This window comes from Trachymyrmex cornetzi, unplaced genomic scaffold (assembly GCF_001594075.2).
Source record: "Trachymyrmex cornetzi isolate Tcor2-1 unplaced genomic scaffold, Tcor1.1 scaffold488, whole genome shotgun sequence".
Classification (NCBI taxonomy): Eukaryota; Metazoa; Arthropoda; class Insecta; order Hymenoptera; family Formicidae; genus Trachymyrmex; species Trachymyrmex cornetzi.
Window position 1 is genome coordinate 24,064 of NW_017299706.1, and position 18,473 is coordinate 42,536.

General features: G+C 32.8%; 2 protein-coding genes across 6 annotated transcripts in view; one reads left to right on the top strand and one right to left on the bottom strand.

Annotated features, from left to right (window-relative positions):
• Window positions 1–15,841, top strand: part of Fstl5 (follistatin-like 5) — a 36,917-nt gene extending 21,076 nt beyond the window's left edge. For 3 of the 4 annotated variants that reach the window (XM_018514133.1, XM_018514136.1, XM_018514135.1), the window contains 16 exons: window positions 5,691–5,792; window positions 7,058–7,187; window positions 8,192–8,425; window positions 9,551–9,735; window positions 10,267–10,401; window positions 10,598–10,730; window positions 11,256–11,467; window positions 11,740–11,863; window positions 12,579–12,872; window positions 13,085–13,206; window positions 13,293–13,430; window positions 13,522–13,737; window positions 13,926–14,076; window positions 14,190–14,390; window positions 14,658–14,804; window positions 15,308–15,841. In XM_018514133.1, coding sequence (XP_018369635.1) covers window positions 5,691–5,792; window positions 7,058–7,187; window positions 8,192–8,425; window positions 9,551–9,735; window positions 10,267–10,401; window positions 10,598–10,730; window positions 11,256–11,467; window positions 11,740–11,863; window positions 12,579–12,872; window positions 13,085–13,206; window positions 13,293–13,430; window positions 13,522–13,737; window positions 13,926–14,076; window positions 14,190–14,390; window positions 14,658–14,804; window positions 15,308–15,537 — 2,754 coding nt within the window. In that variant the 3' untranslated portion in view covers window positions 15,538–15,841. The remainder of the gene's footprint in view (window positions 1–5,690; window positions 5,793–7,057; window positions 7,188–8,191; window positions 8,426–9,550; window positions 9,736–10,266; window positions 10,402–10,597; window positions 10,731–11,255; window positions 11,468–11,739; window positions 11,864–12,578; window positions 12,873–13,084; window positions 13,207–13,292; window positions 13,431–13,521; window positions 13,738–13,925; window positions 14,077–14,189; window positions 14,391–14,657; window positions 14,805–15,307) is intronic. The other variant, XM_018514134.1, reaches the window with a different exon arrangement.
• LOC108765422 (hemolymph lipopolysaccharide-binding protein) lies at window positions 1,940–3,813 on the bottom strand. Of its 2 annotated transcripts, none has more exons than XM_018514137.1 (3): window positions 3,778–3,813; window positions 2,630–3,176; window positions 1,940–2,426 (listed from the first exon to the last, which is right to left on the bottom strand). In XM_018514137.1, the coding sequence occupies exons 2-3, from the start codon at window positions 3,116–3,118 to the stop codon at window positions 2,130–2,132; spliced, it is 786 nt and encodes a 261-aa protein (XP_018369639.1). In that variant the 5' UTR covers window positions 3,119–3,176; window positions 3,778–3,813; the 3' UTR covers window positions 1,940–2,129. The 2 variants fall into 2 exon arrangements, with proteins under 2 accessions (XP_018369639.1, XP_018369640.1); XM_018514138.1 differs by lacking the exon at window positions 3,778–3,813 and adding an exon at window positions 3,673–3,705.
• Window positions 15,842–18,473: the final 2,632 nt, after the last annotated feature.

The window sequence follows — 18,473 nt, forward strand, 5'->3', positions numbered from 1 at the left end:
TTTATGTACAAGCATCTACACATAGAAAACGCTCCACTATATTAAAACTTTCTTTTCTCTTGACATAAAAAAGTTATTAGTAATAATTTTAATAATTTTCAAAACGTTAATTTAGAATAATCACGTTCTTTCAAGAGAGATAATATAGTGGATTGTATTAAAGGAAATGTTTTGTTTTTAGCTGCATTCCTTAGATTATAAAAAAGTAAGTACATAGCATCGACATTTACGAAAAACAGAAAGAAGAAAATGAATTTAAAAAGTAACAAAGTTTTAGCTACTGACTTAATCTTAATTAATCCTTACTTAATGAAAGAAATTTTTTATCAAATGGATTGTTTTTATAAACAGATAATAAAATAACTATAATTACATAATTTTTAAACGCTATTTTTTAGAAATTTATGAAAATTACAAGTATAAAATATCATTTTTGTTAAATTCTAAAAATTACAAGATAATGTCTAAAAAAAAAGTTAAAGGCGTAATCTATTAAATGCATACAATTTATTTTTTTATCTGTACATAAAATATTATTTAAAATGAATGTAAATATATAAAATTAGAGAATAAAAAACGTCGAATAACTACGTTTCTAACTAAATAGATCAAGACATGTCATATGCGGATGGACAATAGCGTTCATACACATATCTATAGTATCAGTAATAATTTTATCATAGCGTAATATATAATTACTTAGTATATAATTAATCATGTTTAATGTTTTCATATTAATTGTAGAAAGATATTAATTATCATCTGCTATTTGGTCTAGTTTCTCTGGATATCTGGTTTCTCTAGAATTATAATTTTCAGCACAAGTATAATATTGCATTTGAAATTAGCTCCGTCTTCATTTTCCATATACCTCTTAATTTCAAACGTAATTTTGCGAGGATTCAACAAAATCAAACATCACGAGTTACACCTCTGCGCCGTAAAAACTGACTTACGCCGTTCGTAACATCGGCTTCTATTGCTCCACTCTATCAATGCATCTATAAATTCTTTATTTTTCCAAACTTTACGTGAACGCTATATTTCCTGTAAACATAAATCGCGAAAGGTTTGTAAGTTATACTTTGACTATGATATGCGAGGTTAAAACTCTCGTAAAACAGGATTCGGATAAAAACATCAATTCCATTTAACACAAAAATACAAAATAATATAACAGACTATAAATATGTAGTTGATTGTTAAATATTATTTACGAATTGTTGCACTTTTGCGGTAGTGCTGTAAAGTAAAATTCTCACCCTACTGTAAATTCATACAACATAATTTAACGCGTAATAGTACCGTTGTATTACAACGGAAACTTGCAATGTCCAAACTTCAGAAATACAACTGTACTGTACAGAAACAAGCAACTAATTAGAATCGCTAATTTTAACATTAATAATGATAAGACCAAGTAATCAAAAAGTTTGTTTGTTATTTTAAATTCGTATCAATGTAACTACATATAGGAAGAGAAAAGAATAAATTTTTTTATCTAGTGTCCTAAAAAATAAATCTAAAAAATCCAGAAAGACATATTTATATAAGACTACGTAAGCTAGACATTTCTTGGTGAATAATCTATTGTAGAAAATAACAGGGAGAAACTCGAAAGATATTATGAGAGAAAAAAGAAGATATATATATATATATATACATCTACATATATTTTAGATGTATATAGAAGATATACACACACAGGGTGTCTTAAAACCATCGGATTTCTTTTCATCGGAGGAAATTCTTTGAAATATTATAAAACAAAAATCTTATTATTATTTATATGAAAATATAAAGGTTACAATAGTTTTTAAATTAATAGAGATTAAAGTCGTATCGAATCATAAAGACATTTCACGCGCTTAGGCATAATGTGACAAGTGGTAAAAGTGACTAGTATCAGCTCTTAAAAGGAAATCCGTTTTTTTTTTTAAACACACCCTGTGTGTATATGTGTATGTGTACGTTTGTGTGTATAATCTAGAAAAAGACCCTTTGTGGATGTGGTGTTCACAGAATGCCGCCATGAAGGCGCCAAGATACACAAGGAGAGCATATAAACCTTATGCAGTGCTTAATCTTTAAAGGTGCACCGAGCCGCTATTTTTTTTTCCTATTTTTTCTTATTGTAAAACCCGCATCAGCGGAAGTTCACAGAAGAATGGAAATGGGACATCGCACGCGACGTCATCCATGCCACCCTCTTTCATTAGGGCACCACAGTGCTGTTTGCCGCCTCCATTGTCGGGTTGTCCGCCCCACTTATCGCTCCACCTGGTATAACCGGTTTTTGCCAACGAATCACCCAACACCGTAACCCATTCTCCTTCCGCATAAAGGTCGTGTATACCTAAAAAGGCCTCGTCGGGATAAGCTGCGCCCTTGATCGGTCCAGAGTGATTAAATATGTTCAATAGTATCTGAAAAAAGATCAACAGATTGCACAGCGTGTAACATTAATTTTGGACGATATGATTACGCGTCCTTATAATGATACGTTATTCATATCTTTTTTTCGCACATCTTATAAATATATTTGATCAAAGAAAATGAAAATCGCATACGAATCATTTATTGTGTGTTACATAATCAATATAATACTTAAGTATATAATTGGACTCACATGCTCCTCAGCAATAGAATTGATGATGGCGAGGTGACCACCCTCCTCATTACAGAACTTCCTCGCGTCGTTCCACGTGGCGGCCCTCGTGTGCAACTTATGTGCGCCGATACCTACCGCGTAATGATAATCGTCTCTCATTGGAGCGCCGCGCATGGCCACGTTGCACGAACACATCATGCCGTGCAACATTACATTTTGAGTGTAGAATTGCTCGAGATGTTGCCGGCTCTGTTGCGTCATCCAGTCCGATTGTCCGGGGATCGTCGAGCTATTGACCGATGTCAAGCACGGGCAGGCGGATTCCGGATTATTGATGCTCGCGGCCGCGTCCTGTGCGCCCCCGTTCAGATTCGCGGCGACGGCGGAGGTTGTCTGTGCGAAGTCCTCTCGTGCATATCCTCTCGTTGTTGCAGCCGAGACAAACGGCTCCTCGGGAACACCAAACAGCAACACAATGCAACCGACGAATAAGAAGTACACCATCATTCTTCCCGTGAATTCGTCGCTCTTCGAAGATTAGCTTTGCAAAGTACTCCGCTGAGATCTGCGACCGAACAATCGTCAAGTTTGCAGACAAAATAGAGATTCTCTTTTAATAAAGAGATGAGAAGATTGGAAATTGTTTGTAATTAATAATGTTGGGAACTATTTGTAATTAATAATGATAGGGATTTAGAATTAATGAGAAATGTATGTATATATGAATTACTTCGAAGGAAATTATTAGTTCGTCACAGTTTCAAAATTAATTCGTATATCTATATTATAAATATTTCTTCAAACAATCTATCGAAAAAATAGAGATTTGTTCTTGATACAACAAAGGAAAAATGTCATAAACTGTTTGGTAATAATAAAAATGATATGAGAAAAATTAAATACCTCGATAATATGAATCTTATGATATAAATGAAGAAATTTAATGCAGGATAAATTGTATGATAAATTCTGAAGAATATTCATATATGAAAAATTATATATATATACATGAATGTTAATACCTGTGTAATAAAAAAATTATATATATACACAATATTCACAAAAATCTTAAAATCCGAAAGAAAATGAAAGATTCACTTCAAATCACTAATTTATCTAGCTATAGTATTCGTTCTTGAACACTGTACCAAGAAACATATGCGTACCAAACCGAGATCGAAGAAGAACTGAGGTTTCCTTGTATTGTTAGCACGCCCCTACGTCCCTAACCAACTTCTCAGCATACCAAGACTAAGACAGGCTAAATGACCCTCCCAAAAGACTGCAGTGTTCTATCATCAGCAATCGTTCAAGGACCAGCAGCAGTGGCGCGCAAATGATGGCCTTCTGCTTCACATCTGTTTATAAGACCAAGCTAATTCGGAAAGTTGAGAAGATTCTACGTTCTTTTAGTTAAAAAAATATTCCTTGGCAAAATATATCCTAAATAAGAAAATTAATTAAGTGCCATGGAATGATTTGAGAAAGTCATTTAAAATAAAACCGAATTGACTATTAAACAAAAAATTTTAGTCTATGTTTATTTCTTTCTCTTGTAACTCGTATCTTTTCAGTAAAACGAGGAAGGGCAATATTTTAAATAGTTATAAATATTTTTAAATTGATATATATATACTTATATATATACATATATGTGTGAGTATATGTGCATATATATTTGCATGATTATCTAAAACTGTCATGTATTTTATATATTAAGAAAGCCACTGTTCTGTTCAAGCGAGTGATAAAACATTCTTCATCTTCTCATATGTTGTCTCTTATTTAAAAAAATATATAATATATATTAGAATTTATTTAGTATTTAATATACGATCATATAAAACTAATCCAATATATCTATTAAAATGACATTAATACGCAACAATTAATACTAAAGTTTTTGTGAATAATTTAGGGGTGAGTTATTCTTAAGAATAATTTATTATTTTACGATAATAAAAAAATATTTGTCGATTTACAATGGTGTTTCGTATTCAATGTATGCCCACCACGTTTCGTATCGCGGTGGCTGTGTTTTCGCATCTCAGTGAAAATCGTATGCGCTTGCATACGATATCTTACAATTCGTACACAAGTGCCATTTTTAACGGTAAATTTCCGAGTGCCATGTATATAAAATATAGACCAGCCAAGCGCTCGAAGTTAATCGGAAGATTTAAGATGGGCCAACCTCTACCATGTAAACGTCTCCGGAATATAGCACTGTAAATTTCCAGGCATACAGAATCGCAGTGATTTCTCTCCCCTCTCTCTCTCTTTTCTTTTCGTGGCATATATATCGGAAGAGTTGGTAGTCTCAGTGGATTAGAAGAATATAAATTACGAACGGTTAGATAATTGGAAAAAGTATAACTTCCTCGCGGTATTAAACGGGATTGGATTCCGGACAGGGGAACAATGTGCCACTGTGGCACAGTATGAAATTTGCCTTTATCTATAGAGAAACGAAAACATTTTATACATTTTGTACCCAAATGATACGATATTCTATATTTTTCTTTGATTTCATATAATTATTTAAATATATTAATTTAAAATTCAAATTTAATAGATTCCAAGAAAGTACACATTTTTAGGTATTTATATAAAAATTGTTAACACTAAAAAAAAACAAAAGTCATTTTTTATTATAATACAAAAATGTCTACTTCTATTAATAGAGACTGCCACGTCTAAAAATAAAAAAAAATATCTTATTTAATCTAACATCAATTTAAACACGTTTAAAATTTAGTTTATATAATAACTATAATACAATAATTTAATAGATATGCAGGATTAATTATTATGTCTGCATACAATAAGTTAAAATAAAAATATTTTTATCTTCCTTGTTCAAATTAATCGAAGTAGTAAATTTTATTTCCAACGTCTGTCGAAAAAGAATTCTGTCGACAGCTGAGTAATCCATGTCGTATTCAATTACCTTGCGTAACTTTATCGTCTACATTCGTAGGATATTTCTTCTTTATCTAAAAAACAATAACAATAAAGCAAACGATATAAAAGAATAAACCTGATACCGATCTAATGTAATTTTTGATATATTTTTCAGATGCGACTAAAGCCCTGCCTCGTAACCTTCTATCTCCTGTTGCTTTCGATCGTCTCAACCTATATTGCCCCCGCACTAGGTTCTGATATACTTCGTTACAAGGTAAGCTGTGTGTATACATTTATCAACATTAAGTATTATGTACTTTCATTAAACCGCATAATTATATTTTGCTGTTTTATTATTTACATTTATTAAACGAAATTGTACATGATTTATCTAAATTAAGATTATAAGATATTCATGTTATGTTTCGTATATGCATTTTTATCCATTTATAGCAGATTTTTTAAAATTAAAATTATCTTAATTAAATTAAATCTTGATAAAAAGATTGAAGATTTGAGCGATTCTTAGATCAGAAAGCAATTTAGTAATCGAAATTAACAAGGCTTTTTCGCATCCGCATCTTCAAATTTAAATTGAACATAATTGCTGCAATTAGTTTTAATTAATTTTCTTGCCCTGCTGTCCTTATAATCGATTTTTAATAATCCTCTCTTTAACCAAAGGGTACAATGAACGAAGTAAATCTCAACTAAAAAGGAATAATTAATGCTGTGTTTAAACATTACTTGTGTTTAAACTGAAATAAATTCACATAAGGGAAATTGGACGGAAGATTAATGGTTGAAATTAGGTTTCCTCTGAAAAGCTTTTCAGCGCTCGTTTCAATTTCAAGTCGCGACACAACTTATCGCCCGATTATACAAATCCTTCACGTCTTCGCTCGTATCCTCCCGCCGTATTATCCTTCTTTCTCTTGCTCACGAACATTATTACTCGTATAAGCCTTCATCTGAAAGCTGATGACCGTTAGATGAGTACTCTCCTTACAGCGGATCTCTTTGGCTCCGCTCCAAAGTACAGACTTCTCGCGTAACTCTCATCATCCGATAGTGGCTATAATCCGCACCCCTGTCCCTGGTATCTATGGACATTTATCTGTGTACATTGACATTGCGCCGTATTTACCTGAGTGAGATCGACCATCGGTGCACCCTCGGCAGGGTATAACTTGGACTGTGACTCGATCCGGAAATCACCGAGTCTGCGTAACCACCCCTTGTTTCCTCGCGCTCACGCCCAACTTCCGGTAACTCGAAGTGATCCAAATCGTTGACGGCGAATAATTCAGGAAATGCTTTGAATATTTTAAAGTCTTCAAAGACCATAAAGAATGCGACGCAACTTGCTAAAGATAATCGACTTGAGATTCCTCAGCTGCCAGTTGTAACGAGATTATGTCGTTAAAAAAGTTATCTCGTTGCACGACATCGTTACATTGTACTTACAAAATCTTTCGTACATACGCGACTTGATATCTTGACGTAATATCCCTGATATATGATATTCATGATTTTCAGCGCTCGAGATATCGTTATTTTACGGTGGACAACAATGGCGTGTCGCCGGGCACCGAGAGTCCTCCATCCACCACTCCGACCTCGACGGACGACGAATCCGCAGACTCGGAGAACCGGCACGTCCACAAGAGTGCGTAACCGCTAAATCCCCTCTCTACATATATATATATATATATATGTCAATTAGTAATTCGTATGTCGTTGCGCCGTTCGGGAAGTTTAATTAAACTGTGTATCTCCGGTCACAATTCGCCGGGATCGTACGCGTTTACCTCGTGCAGTCATTAAACCAGTCCGTACGCCGCTAAAATTGTATACAGCACCAATCCTACAATCAACAAGATCGCAATGACGTAAAAAAATGTAGCGCACATAGCTACGAAGCTGCGAGAATTGCTCGCATCGCAATGCGAATAAAAGAAGGGTGACACGAGAGCCATATGATCGGAACATGTCGGAAGAATTCTTTTCACGTTGTATCGTTTGTATTGTATGCACAATGCCTTTCTTTTTAACGTATATAAATATATATATACATAAGTATAGCTTAGAATTAGTAGATATTTTTTATACATTGATACACTTCACTTTATATTATATTCTATCAGACGAAATTTTCATACTGCTTGCAAAAGTGTATTTTGAAATCGAATCACCCGTTATTTAATATGCCCATCTTATTGACTCCGCGATGATAAAACTGTCGCAAATCGTAATATGAAAAGGGAATATTGGGGATGGAAAGAAGGAGGGATATTTCTTCTGAAATGATTCGGCAGTTATAGCAGTAGTATTCTAAGGTTGCGATCTAACAGAACAGGATTGCGCGTAGAGTGATTTATTGCAACAAGATAGAACGGTCGCATTACCTAGGATGATCGGCAATTTTATCGTGAATGGACGCGTATATTCCGCGGTGCAAGGTATTCCGTTTTCGCACATACTCGTATAAGATCTCGCCATCAATCGCGGCGCGCTTGTAACATACGGCTGACGGGAAACATTCCCGTCGGCGCGCCGGCCGCATATTCAAGGGTTGCGATCTCGATATGCAAACATATCTCGTATAGCGTTTCGCGGGGGGGTGGCAGGGGAACGGTTAGCAAAGACGCGATATTTCTCGCTCTTTCACAGACGACGATCCATGCCTGGTAAAGTATTGCGGCGTGGGAACAGAGTGCCAAGTCTCCGCGAACGGTGAGGAGCTCGTCGCTGCGTGCGTCTGCATTCATAAATGCGCGCGGAGGCATCGACCGGTCTGTGCAAGCAATGGCAGGGTGTACGTCAATCATTGCGAGATGCACCGCGCGGCCTGCAACGCCGACGCTCCGTTAAGCACCCGAAGGCTCTCTAGATGCCTCAGCAATGGTGAGCACGTGCTCGACAATATATACCTGTTTTCCAGGAAGAGAAACAAAATAGCGAATCGTTGTTCCATCTTTGTTTAACGTTGCCGAATAACTAGGATGTAACGATTCATCGTGCTACTCCGTGTCATCTGTGTCTCTTGCTGAAAAGCATCTTACGTCTCTATCTTGCATAGTACGGAAAGCTTACGCACACATGGAGGAAATATCTCGCAAGGGGAGCAATGCATTACACATATGTATTTTATTTCTGATTTTAATCGATAAACTGATGAATATAAGGCAATTCAAAGCATAAAAGTTTACTTTGTTTTCATACATATTTTCTGATACCACATAGTATTAAAGAATTAACCGTTTTGAATAATCAGTTATTTTTGTCAGTAACGGAAATTTGTACCTTTCTAAATTTTTAATTAAATATTAGTGATTATATGAATATGAAAGGTAAAACAAGATTTTCTACTGGCTTGAAATCAATTCTTGTATTTTAGATTTTAGTGAAATAAAGACGGAAATAGAAGAACTATAGAGTTTATCGACTCCGCAGCGTGCACTGAACTCTATCTATATTTCATTTTAATGATCCATATCTAACTAATTATTAGATTTAATTTTATTTAATTATATCTAACAAAGATTATAAAAAACCAAGCTTATTGATAGCGATCGAATAAAAGAAATCAATTAATACATTATTAGCTATATTTTCAGATTTTAATTGTAAATTATTAACACAATTGTGGAATTTTATTAGAGACAGAATATGTCGTGTAATCGTATGACTTTTAATCTACTAATATAATTTTTTAATCAGTCATCAGTAAATTAAGTTTATAAACATAAAGCGTATAAATCTCTTAGGACATCAAATAAAGATTATCCAAATCTTTGCCGATACTTTTAACTTTAATTCATTGTTTATTCTAAGGAAAAAAGAAACCACGAGCGGACTCACAAAACTTTGGTTTCATTATGAACTCAATAATAACTTAAAAGTTTTCTATTAATTTATAGCAGCCGCGCAGCAGTCTAGTTTGTTAAGAGTTGTAACAATAAGAAAAAAAAAAGAGATGTCGTTACATGGAAACTTGAAGTTTATAATGGAATGTTCCATCATTTCCAGGTAATTACAGCGCACAGGCACGAAAGGATTTCTTCGCGTACCATGCCTCCACCAAAGGCAAGAATATCGCTAAGTACGCTAAGTCCAAGAATAAGACGAAGCATCATCCGGTGAGCAAATCGTTCCTACGAAAGAACGGTCACGATATCGAGAAGTGTTCGGCGCAGGAATACGAGATTATGAAAGTATGTTATTGATTTCGTTCCGCGATGCAATAATTTCCGATTTAAAACGTAGGAAAGTTTAACGAGGGTTTTTCAACGAAAAGCGCTGCCCTATCTTCTTGAATTGCAAATAGACGACTGTATTTATCATTAATATTCTCTGACTGTATTCAGATATAGCTTTAATAAAAAAAATTACTAGGTTACATGAAACAGAAACGAATTTGAATTTATTATTTAGCTACGATACGCGAATAACACTCCATCTTTCTTTCACTCTCATCAAATAATAATTATTTTAAAATATATAAATTCAAAAATAATTAAATATTTTTAAGAGAGTTATTTACATAAATTCAGCACGTATATGACATCGAGATTTCTTCATATAAAATACAAACAAATTTTATATGAAAGTGTATATGTCAGTTAAAAATATCTTCTTTAATTTGTTTATAATTTTTTGCAGTAACACTTAATAACTAACTGTAAAAAATTATTGAAACGTAATCAGACTATACTATATTTATTTATTATGTTTATCCATCGTAGGACAACTTACTTCTATATAGTCACGCTAGACTAATGGCCGAGGATAATCACAGTAAAGAGTACTTGGTCAGCATCATGTTTTCTCACTACGACAGAAACAATGACGGTAATTTGGAGCGGGAAGAGCTCTTGCAGGTGATTTAACATTGAATATACTTTTCTTCGTGTAGTATTTCTTCATTAACGTTTCCTCTCAAGTTTAACTTAAACTGAAGGAGAAGTACTTGCGATAAGATTTATTTGATGGCCATTATTTTAACGGCAGTAACACGATTTTTCCATTGCTCGAGCGTCTAGCGAATAATGCGCTTAAACTCTTTCGAACATTCAGATCGCCAAAGAAGAAAACATGGAAGAGCTATGTGCAGGATGCAATTTGAGCCACATGATCAATTACGATGACACCGATGGTGATGGCAAACTGAATGTTAACGAGTTCTACATGGCCTTTAGCAAACTTTATAGTAAGCATCATTTGTGATTTATTTGTTATTTATCATGAGATTTATCTTTTACGAGATCCATGACAAAGATAAATTATGTAATAATATGTTAATAAAATGTATTCAAATTAATTTAACCTTTTAAACTATATATAATTTCTTCAATTTAAAACAAATTCTTCCAGTACAAATATTTGTTCTCGAAAATTATTCTATTATACCATTACTTATTCTGACAATTTTGTAAGACAAATAATGTTCGCCGCGGTTAGTACGATTTAACGTAGTGATTAACTATTTTCAAATCATTTTCTTATGAAAATCCGTATTATAACGTTCTCTCAATGCAGGACGCATTGTCCATGGACAATGGTGTCACCGTAAATTGTCAGACTGCACACGTGACCGGCACCAGTGCCATCGCGCATATATAAACGACCTCGAGGAATTATTATGCAAAGTTTGTACGATGAACGATCGTCCATTCAATTTGGCCAAAATATAACGTACACATAATATATACGAGGATGGTTCTGATCTGTGCAGGTGTATCGGTGGTATCGTTGGATAAATCCCTCGAAGTGAATCACATATCCGCACGAGTCGGGGACAACGTTGAGATTAAGTGCGACGTCACCGGAACACCACCTCCGCCTTTGGTCTGGCGCCGTTACGGCACGGACGTGGAAACCCTCAGCGAACCGGAGGTATTTCACTCGAACGAAATAATTCGATCTCTATCCTTCGTCGTTAGCCTTGTAAATACCGTGATATCGTTCATACATCAGACTACCATTTCAATTAACGTACAAATATATGTATACATATATATATATATATATTTCTTCACTTTCTCTTTTTATAATATTCATTTTATTGAGAAAAATTTTTATCGCTTTTTTAAGTGAGCAATAATTTAAAAAATTCATTTAAGTCTGGCGAACTAATATTATCCTCACTCTAAACTAAATAATAAAAAAGAGTACACTATGAGAGAATTAAAAAAGCAATGCAAACATACACTTTGTAGGTTCGCGTTCTCAACGACGGTAGTCTTTATCTGACAAACGTGCAGTTGGAACATGCTGGTAATTACACATGCCACGCTCTTAGGAACCAGGACGTGGTGCAAACTCACATGCTCACCATATATAGTAAGTACATCTATTCAAACGGAATAATATAAATTACGGTAGACATGGATTAAATAAATGTTGATCCTGCTTGGAAAATGAAAAATTTTTCATTTATAAATTATTAGGTGTTAAACTTAATTCCTGCCGTTTTTTGTCTTCAAAATTCATTTGTTTCGAAGAGAAGATGAATGAACACCTTAAACAAAATAATTTCCTCCATTTTCTACTTTATTACTAATTAATAATACTTTATTAATAATACTTTGATTAAGGTATTTCCCTTCGAAACAAATCAATTTTGGAGACGAAAAGGGGCAGGAATTAAGTTTAATACCTAATACATAATTGATTATATGTATAATTAAAATTTCAACTTATATAATAATTTATGTATCAGGACTAATTATTCCTTTATATATTCCAAACTTATTATGTTTTTTAAACTTACCAGAGTCATTCCTTTTATCTAAAAATTGTTTAACAAATTTGAATTGAATTTATTTTTGACGAAAACATTAACATAAATAAAAAATGAATAATTTTTACATATATATGTATATATAATTTTATATATATCATAAAGACGTATTTTTTTCTTCAGTTATTATCAAATATATTAAAAAGTTGGCGAAAATATTATTTTAAAATATAATAAAATTAAAAATACATATAAAAAAACAAAATTAAAAAAATAAAACCACGTTAAAAAATAATCGCGGATAATATCTCTTAGCTGTACCCGAGGTCAGGGTGACACCACAATTCCAATCCAAACGACCAAAGGGAACGGCGAAGATGAGGTGCCACGTGATAGGTGAGCCTCTTCCACGTGTACGATGGCTGAAGAACGACAAACCCCTGAGCGAGGATCAGCCAGACAAGTACGAAGTGATCGGGAACGGTACTAAATTGCTAATCAGGAAGGTCGATTATGCCGACACTGGGGCTTACATGTGTGAAGCGACCAGCGCTGGGGGACTAACGAGAGACATCAGCAGTTTAGTGATTCAGGAGCAACCTACACCGAGTGAGTAAAGGGCAACTTCTTGCTGTGAGATGAGAACTCGTAGTATTAAACCATTGTACAAATATATCTAATTAAGAATATATTATTTTTAATATAATAGAGAGATATTTTATTATTCGCGTCATTATTAGCATTAATTAGTTAACTTTAAGTACTATGATAATTTTATTCATTATATTATTGTGTCTTTAATATTGAAATCTTGTATCCAGTTGCAACGGATGAAGAACGCAGATTCTTATCTTTTCATGAGTGGGGTATTTTAGTATATGAGCCATCTACGTGTCACGCGCTACATGAAATTCATTCCACAGACATTATACCTGGTACTCAGGTGCGAGATAAAAAATATATTCCTTCTTTTTTTCTATCCTTTTCTTTATGAATGATCTTATCATCGTATTCTTTACACATTTTTAGGAATACGTCTGCGGACCTAAAAATGTTCCGTGTTCTTGGGGCCGTGCTATTAATGTTGCTGATAGATATGTATACGTTAGTCAACCGGATAAAAACCGCGTACTTGTGATCAGCGAAGTACAGATGATGATAATTGATGTACACATCGTTTTTGTATTTCATTATAAAATCGAAAATATTTAGAGAGAATACTATAAATAATTTTAAATAATTTCAATTAATTTCTCAGGTAGTGGCTACAGACAAAAATCCGGTGGATTTATGGTACGTACAAAATCTTGACTATGTCTGGGTATTAAACTGGAGAAGTGAAATAGATGTCGGTATCAAAACCGTGCAAATAATCAAGGAAGCTGCTCAGCGAAAAAAACATCATACAATGCGACCAGAACCTATTGATGCGCAATTCGATCTCGTGAAAGGCCTGTATATTCCACAGCAGCGAGTATGTTTATCGTCTTTCTCTTTCGATATCGGAAACTATATACAACCTTAAAACTAAAAATTAATCCTTTAACCTATATGTTATTTAATCAATTTGGCTTATATTATCAATCATTACCAAAAATTATATGAGTAATTATATTATCTATGTTACTTTCGAAAAATTAAAAAAAAACTTTTATTTCTTAGGATACAAAACACATATTCAAATACGGCTATGTGACCCATACGAATCAGCATGGGATGTACAAGCTCGATCTGGTCAACATGAGATACACTCGTACCGTGAACTTGGCCAGCTATAACTGCGTACCAACCAGCATGGAATTCTCCGATCTTTGTAATATATTTCTCATTATTTCGGTATTTTTTAAATTTTTGTTTAGTCACGTAACTTCAAATTTTCTTTTCAACTTCCTATTCTGCCGGCATGCAATAAAATTTTATTTTCAGATGGTTTTGTGATACTGGAATGCGAAGAGCCAATCACTGGTCGACCGACTGGTCAAGTGCTATTAGATTATCTCACTGACAGCATTCTTGCTCATAAACCGAGCATCCTGGGAAAACCAGCGATTTCTCCTGATTCCAGATATCTGGTTACTCTTGACAAACAAAACACTGGTGTCACTCTCGTGGTGCAGGAGATATTACGTAATATATATTTTATATGTATATATATATATATATACACTTCATACTTTTTGCATTTTCACTATAAAGATATAAAATGAGATACTTTCAAATATGTACCATATACTAATGCAATATTATTAAAAACTATTTCCAGATGCTTTTTTGATTTGTTAAACGCTAAGATAAATTTTGAAATGATGAAAATAGCGATTGAGAAATTATTCAAATTGTATAAATTTTAATTTAATTTAATTTAATATATGTATATTGCATACATTTTTCCAGCAAGCGGACTAAAATTCGCTTTTGACGTGAAAACGACTTTAAACATCAGCGACATTGCTTTCTATCCATCGCAAACAACACATAGTTACGACATATACGCTTCATCGACAGACAAAGAAGATATCCTTTTCCTCGATTTAACTACGGGTAAGCTCATTTTTATGCTTTATTCATATGAAATAAATTTTTGTTTTTTATTATTAAAAAAAGAACTTATAAGTTATAATCCGATTTGTTTCATCTATTGCGAATAATTAAATCATGCAGTTGATTTTTATATCAAATATCATGCAGTTGATTATTATATCAAATATCATTAAAAATTTTCTATCAAACTGTATTATATTAGTAGGATTAATTGTAAAAATATTTCAAATAGTAGTTTTATTATCTATTTAATCTTTTGAATTGTTGATAATTTGATATTCTTTAAAGAAAAAGTTGGGTCTAATCCAAGTTTTGGCAAAAATATTATTTTCTTATTAAAATTTTGCCTGCTTGCTTCAAAAAACTTTACATGTACATTTTTTATTTAAAAACATTTTTTCTTTAAAATTTAATTATATTTTTTCCTTAAAATCTTTACAGGATAAACTTTTCACATGTAAAATTACAAAACAGGAACTAATAACATATATCTGTCTTTCCAGGAAAAGTGGAAATGATAACAGGCGTGGGAAAGGCAACACCACCACATCTCACTAAATGGGGTAATCCGAATAGACCGATAATACAAAGCGGTATATTTGGTCGATATATGGTAAGCCCCTCCAACCAGGCGCTCTTTGTTCTCAATGGGGAGACCCGTACAGTGAATTGTGAGATTGGTGGCCTTATACATCCCGGCGCGATTGTTTGGTTTACTGTTTCGTTGCGTTAATGAATGTAGCTTCGTGACGATGACAATACGAGACGTACGTATATAAATTGAACATAGGGATCCAAGCGGGTACCAAAGCCAATTATACCGAAAAACTTTAGATGAAATTAAAGGTAACATAGAGAAATAAACCATACGATAAATACTTTCATCTTCCCTAGATAATTATTTTTTATAAATAAATATCTTACATTGCGATTGCACCGCTAATTGAAAAAAACAACGTTCTCAAAACAATGTCCAGAAGCCAATATAGCGACATATAGTATCAATATAGTAGATAAGTAATTGTAATATATCAAATTAATTACTTTATATTGCAATCTATATTAATAATCATATCGATTAGATTATTAAATTATTTAATTGTGTGTTAATGAAATATTAACTAAAATAAAAAATGAAAAAGAACTTATGGAAGATAATACAAAAATTTTGTAGTCTTTGAACCAATTTCTAATTTCAAAGAATAGAAATTCATAATTGTTACATAGGCAAAACTATTATTAATATTTTTTAAATATTATATAGATATCGTCAAAATAATACAAAACAATTTAATAAAATTCACATATTTTTGTCTATGAAAAGAATTATGACAATAGTCTCACACTTTTAGAATTGTGATGTAAATTGTTATCGATACATATCAAATGTCAACTGCCAAATTGTCAAATATTGTTTATAAATTACACCGTTATTAAATCTTTGATCGGCAAGCAGTCACAATGTCAGAAATAATAGTTTAATCCAATTTAAACAAATGTATAGTAGATAACATCAGATTTTAATGTCAAAGACACTTGAAAATTATCTTTTTGCAATGACTTAAAAAAATTATAATTGATGTAAAGCATCTATCCAGCTAATGGCTAAATATTCATAAAAAGTTCAATTCGTATTCCCAATGTGCCGAATATTCCGACACAGTGAAAGAATCGTCACAGAATATACGAATGTCCATGAAATATTTAGAATATTGTATGAATACTCTTTGTATATATCGTGAGTGAGCGAACACATCTCCGCCGACACCATGGCCAGAGGACCACGGCGGAGAGCATTTATTCGTTAACAAGAATCATCTGAGAGAAAATATAAGAAGCACAGCATTTCGCCTATAAAATATAATTGGCGATGTATGCAAATGACATTGCAATCTTTACTTTTTCTTGGAGTCCAAATCTGCTTATCACACACCTTCAGCGCCACATAACACATTGATGACGTCCAATTCTTTAGTGAATGGAAAATGCTCTCCGCTGGGCTTCTGCGATCGTATCGCTAGATCTTACGCAGCTCTAAAGCAACTTTATCCTTCCATTAAATACAAAGAGTACGCTACAAACAAGATTTTTAATTTTGCTTTACTTAATGTATGCTCGTCCCGCTTTACTTTATGCGGTTTCTGTGAGCTGCATCGCGTACATATTTAAACCGACTCCAGCGGGTGCAGAACAATTTTCTACGCATCATTAAGCTTCACTTTTCTGGTTTTATACGGGTTGCAGAAACTTTCCCAGGTACCGTTATTTATGACTTGTGTGGATGTTTAAAAAAAATGATTATAAAGTAAGCTCCAAAATTGGGCTCCAAGATGAAAGTGTGAAGTGTATTTTTCAAAGAAAAATTTGGTTTAAAACTGATCCAGAGACGAACGGATCTGGAATTTCTGAAAAAATTAAAATTTTGCGGAACATATATGGAACATTCTCGTAATATGTAACGATATATAAATAGAATTTTTCATCGCTATTTAAATATTGCTTTTACATTCCTTAAATATTTCGGAATATTCCAGAATACTCTTGTTTTTTAGGGATTTTAGAAACCTTTTATGAATATTTCAGGAATATTTAGCGTTAGCTGGGTATATCTAATTAAAATATAGAAATTCAAATGTATTAATTTCAATCTTTGACCTGGATAAGATATACATCCACTGAGAATGTTTATCTAGAGAAGATGAAGAAATTACATCGTAACATCGAATGCGTGAGAATAACAAGAGTGGTGAAAAACAGAAAACCATAAACGACGAAAGAACGGCCATAATAAAGGAATAAAGAGAATAATATTAAGCTATACATAACGTAAACGTAATATAAAGATTGAAGTGTAAGCAAGCTACTGTTAATTGTAGCATAATAAGTGTATATGTTGAGTGGGGTAAATGCATCAGTAAGAACGGCCATTTAAGAGGGAAGTAGGAATATTCTATTAATTATAAATCATTTAAAGAGTTTTTTTTATAAATACAAATTGTTTCGTCATATTTAATTATTTACTAAAAACATAGCATGAAAGTTGAGATTAATAATGAAAGAGGAATAAACTGTTAGAGTATAAATAACTGCTTTAATCTATGCCTGTATAATAATATAACTGTACACAATGATTAAAATATTATCACATTCTCAGTTTTAGAAAAAAATATATTTAGACTATACACACTTTATATAATCACGAAAATAACGAAATATTATGTGGTTTAGTGCTAAAAGATCATTCGCTGATACCCTACAAGAAAATACCGAATTCAATTGAATGTATTACTGCGTGCATAAATTAATTGATATGAAAGCGTATGCGTAGTATCGCTTGCTTTGCATAGATTATCTTATTATTCGACAAAATGATTTTAATGATCAAAAGAACATTTTCGTAACATCTTTTATTAATATAGGTTTCAAAAAAAAAGACAACCATCGTTTGTTTTGTAGCTGTATCCCAAAATTTACTGCCAGTACTAAAAATCTATAGTTTACGTACACTATATATTTTCATCATTAACAGTACATTTTGGAACACAACCTTAATATAGAGTAACATTCTTCCTTATATAGCTCTATGAAATCTGTAATTACTGATATGCTCTATACTATCGATTTGGAAGAAATAATACCTCTGTCAACATTTAAATTACTCTGTATTAT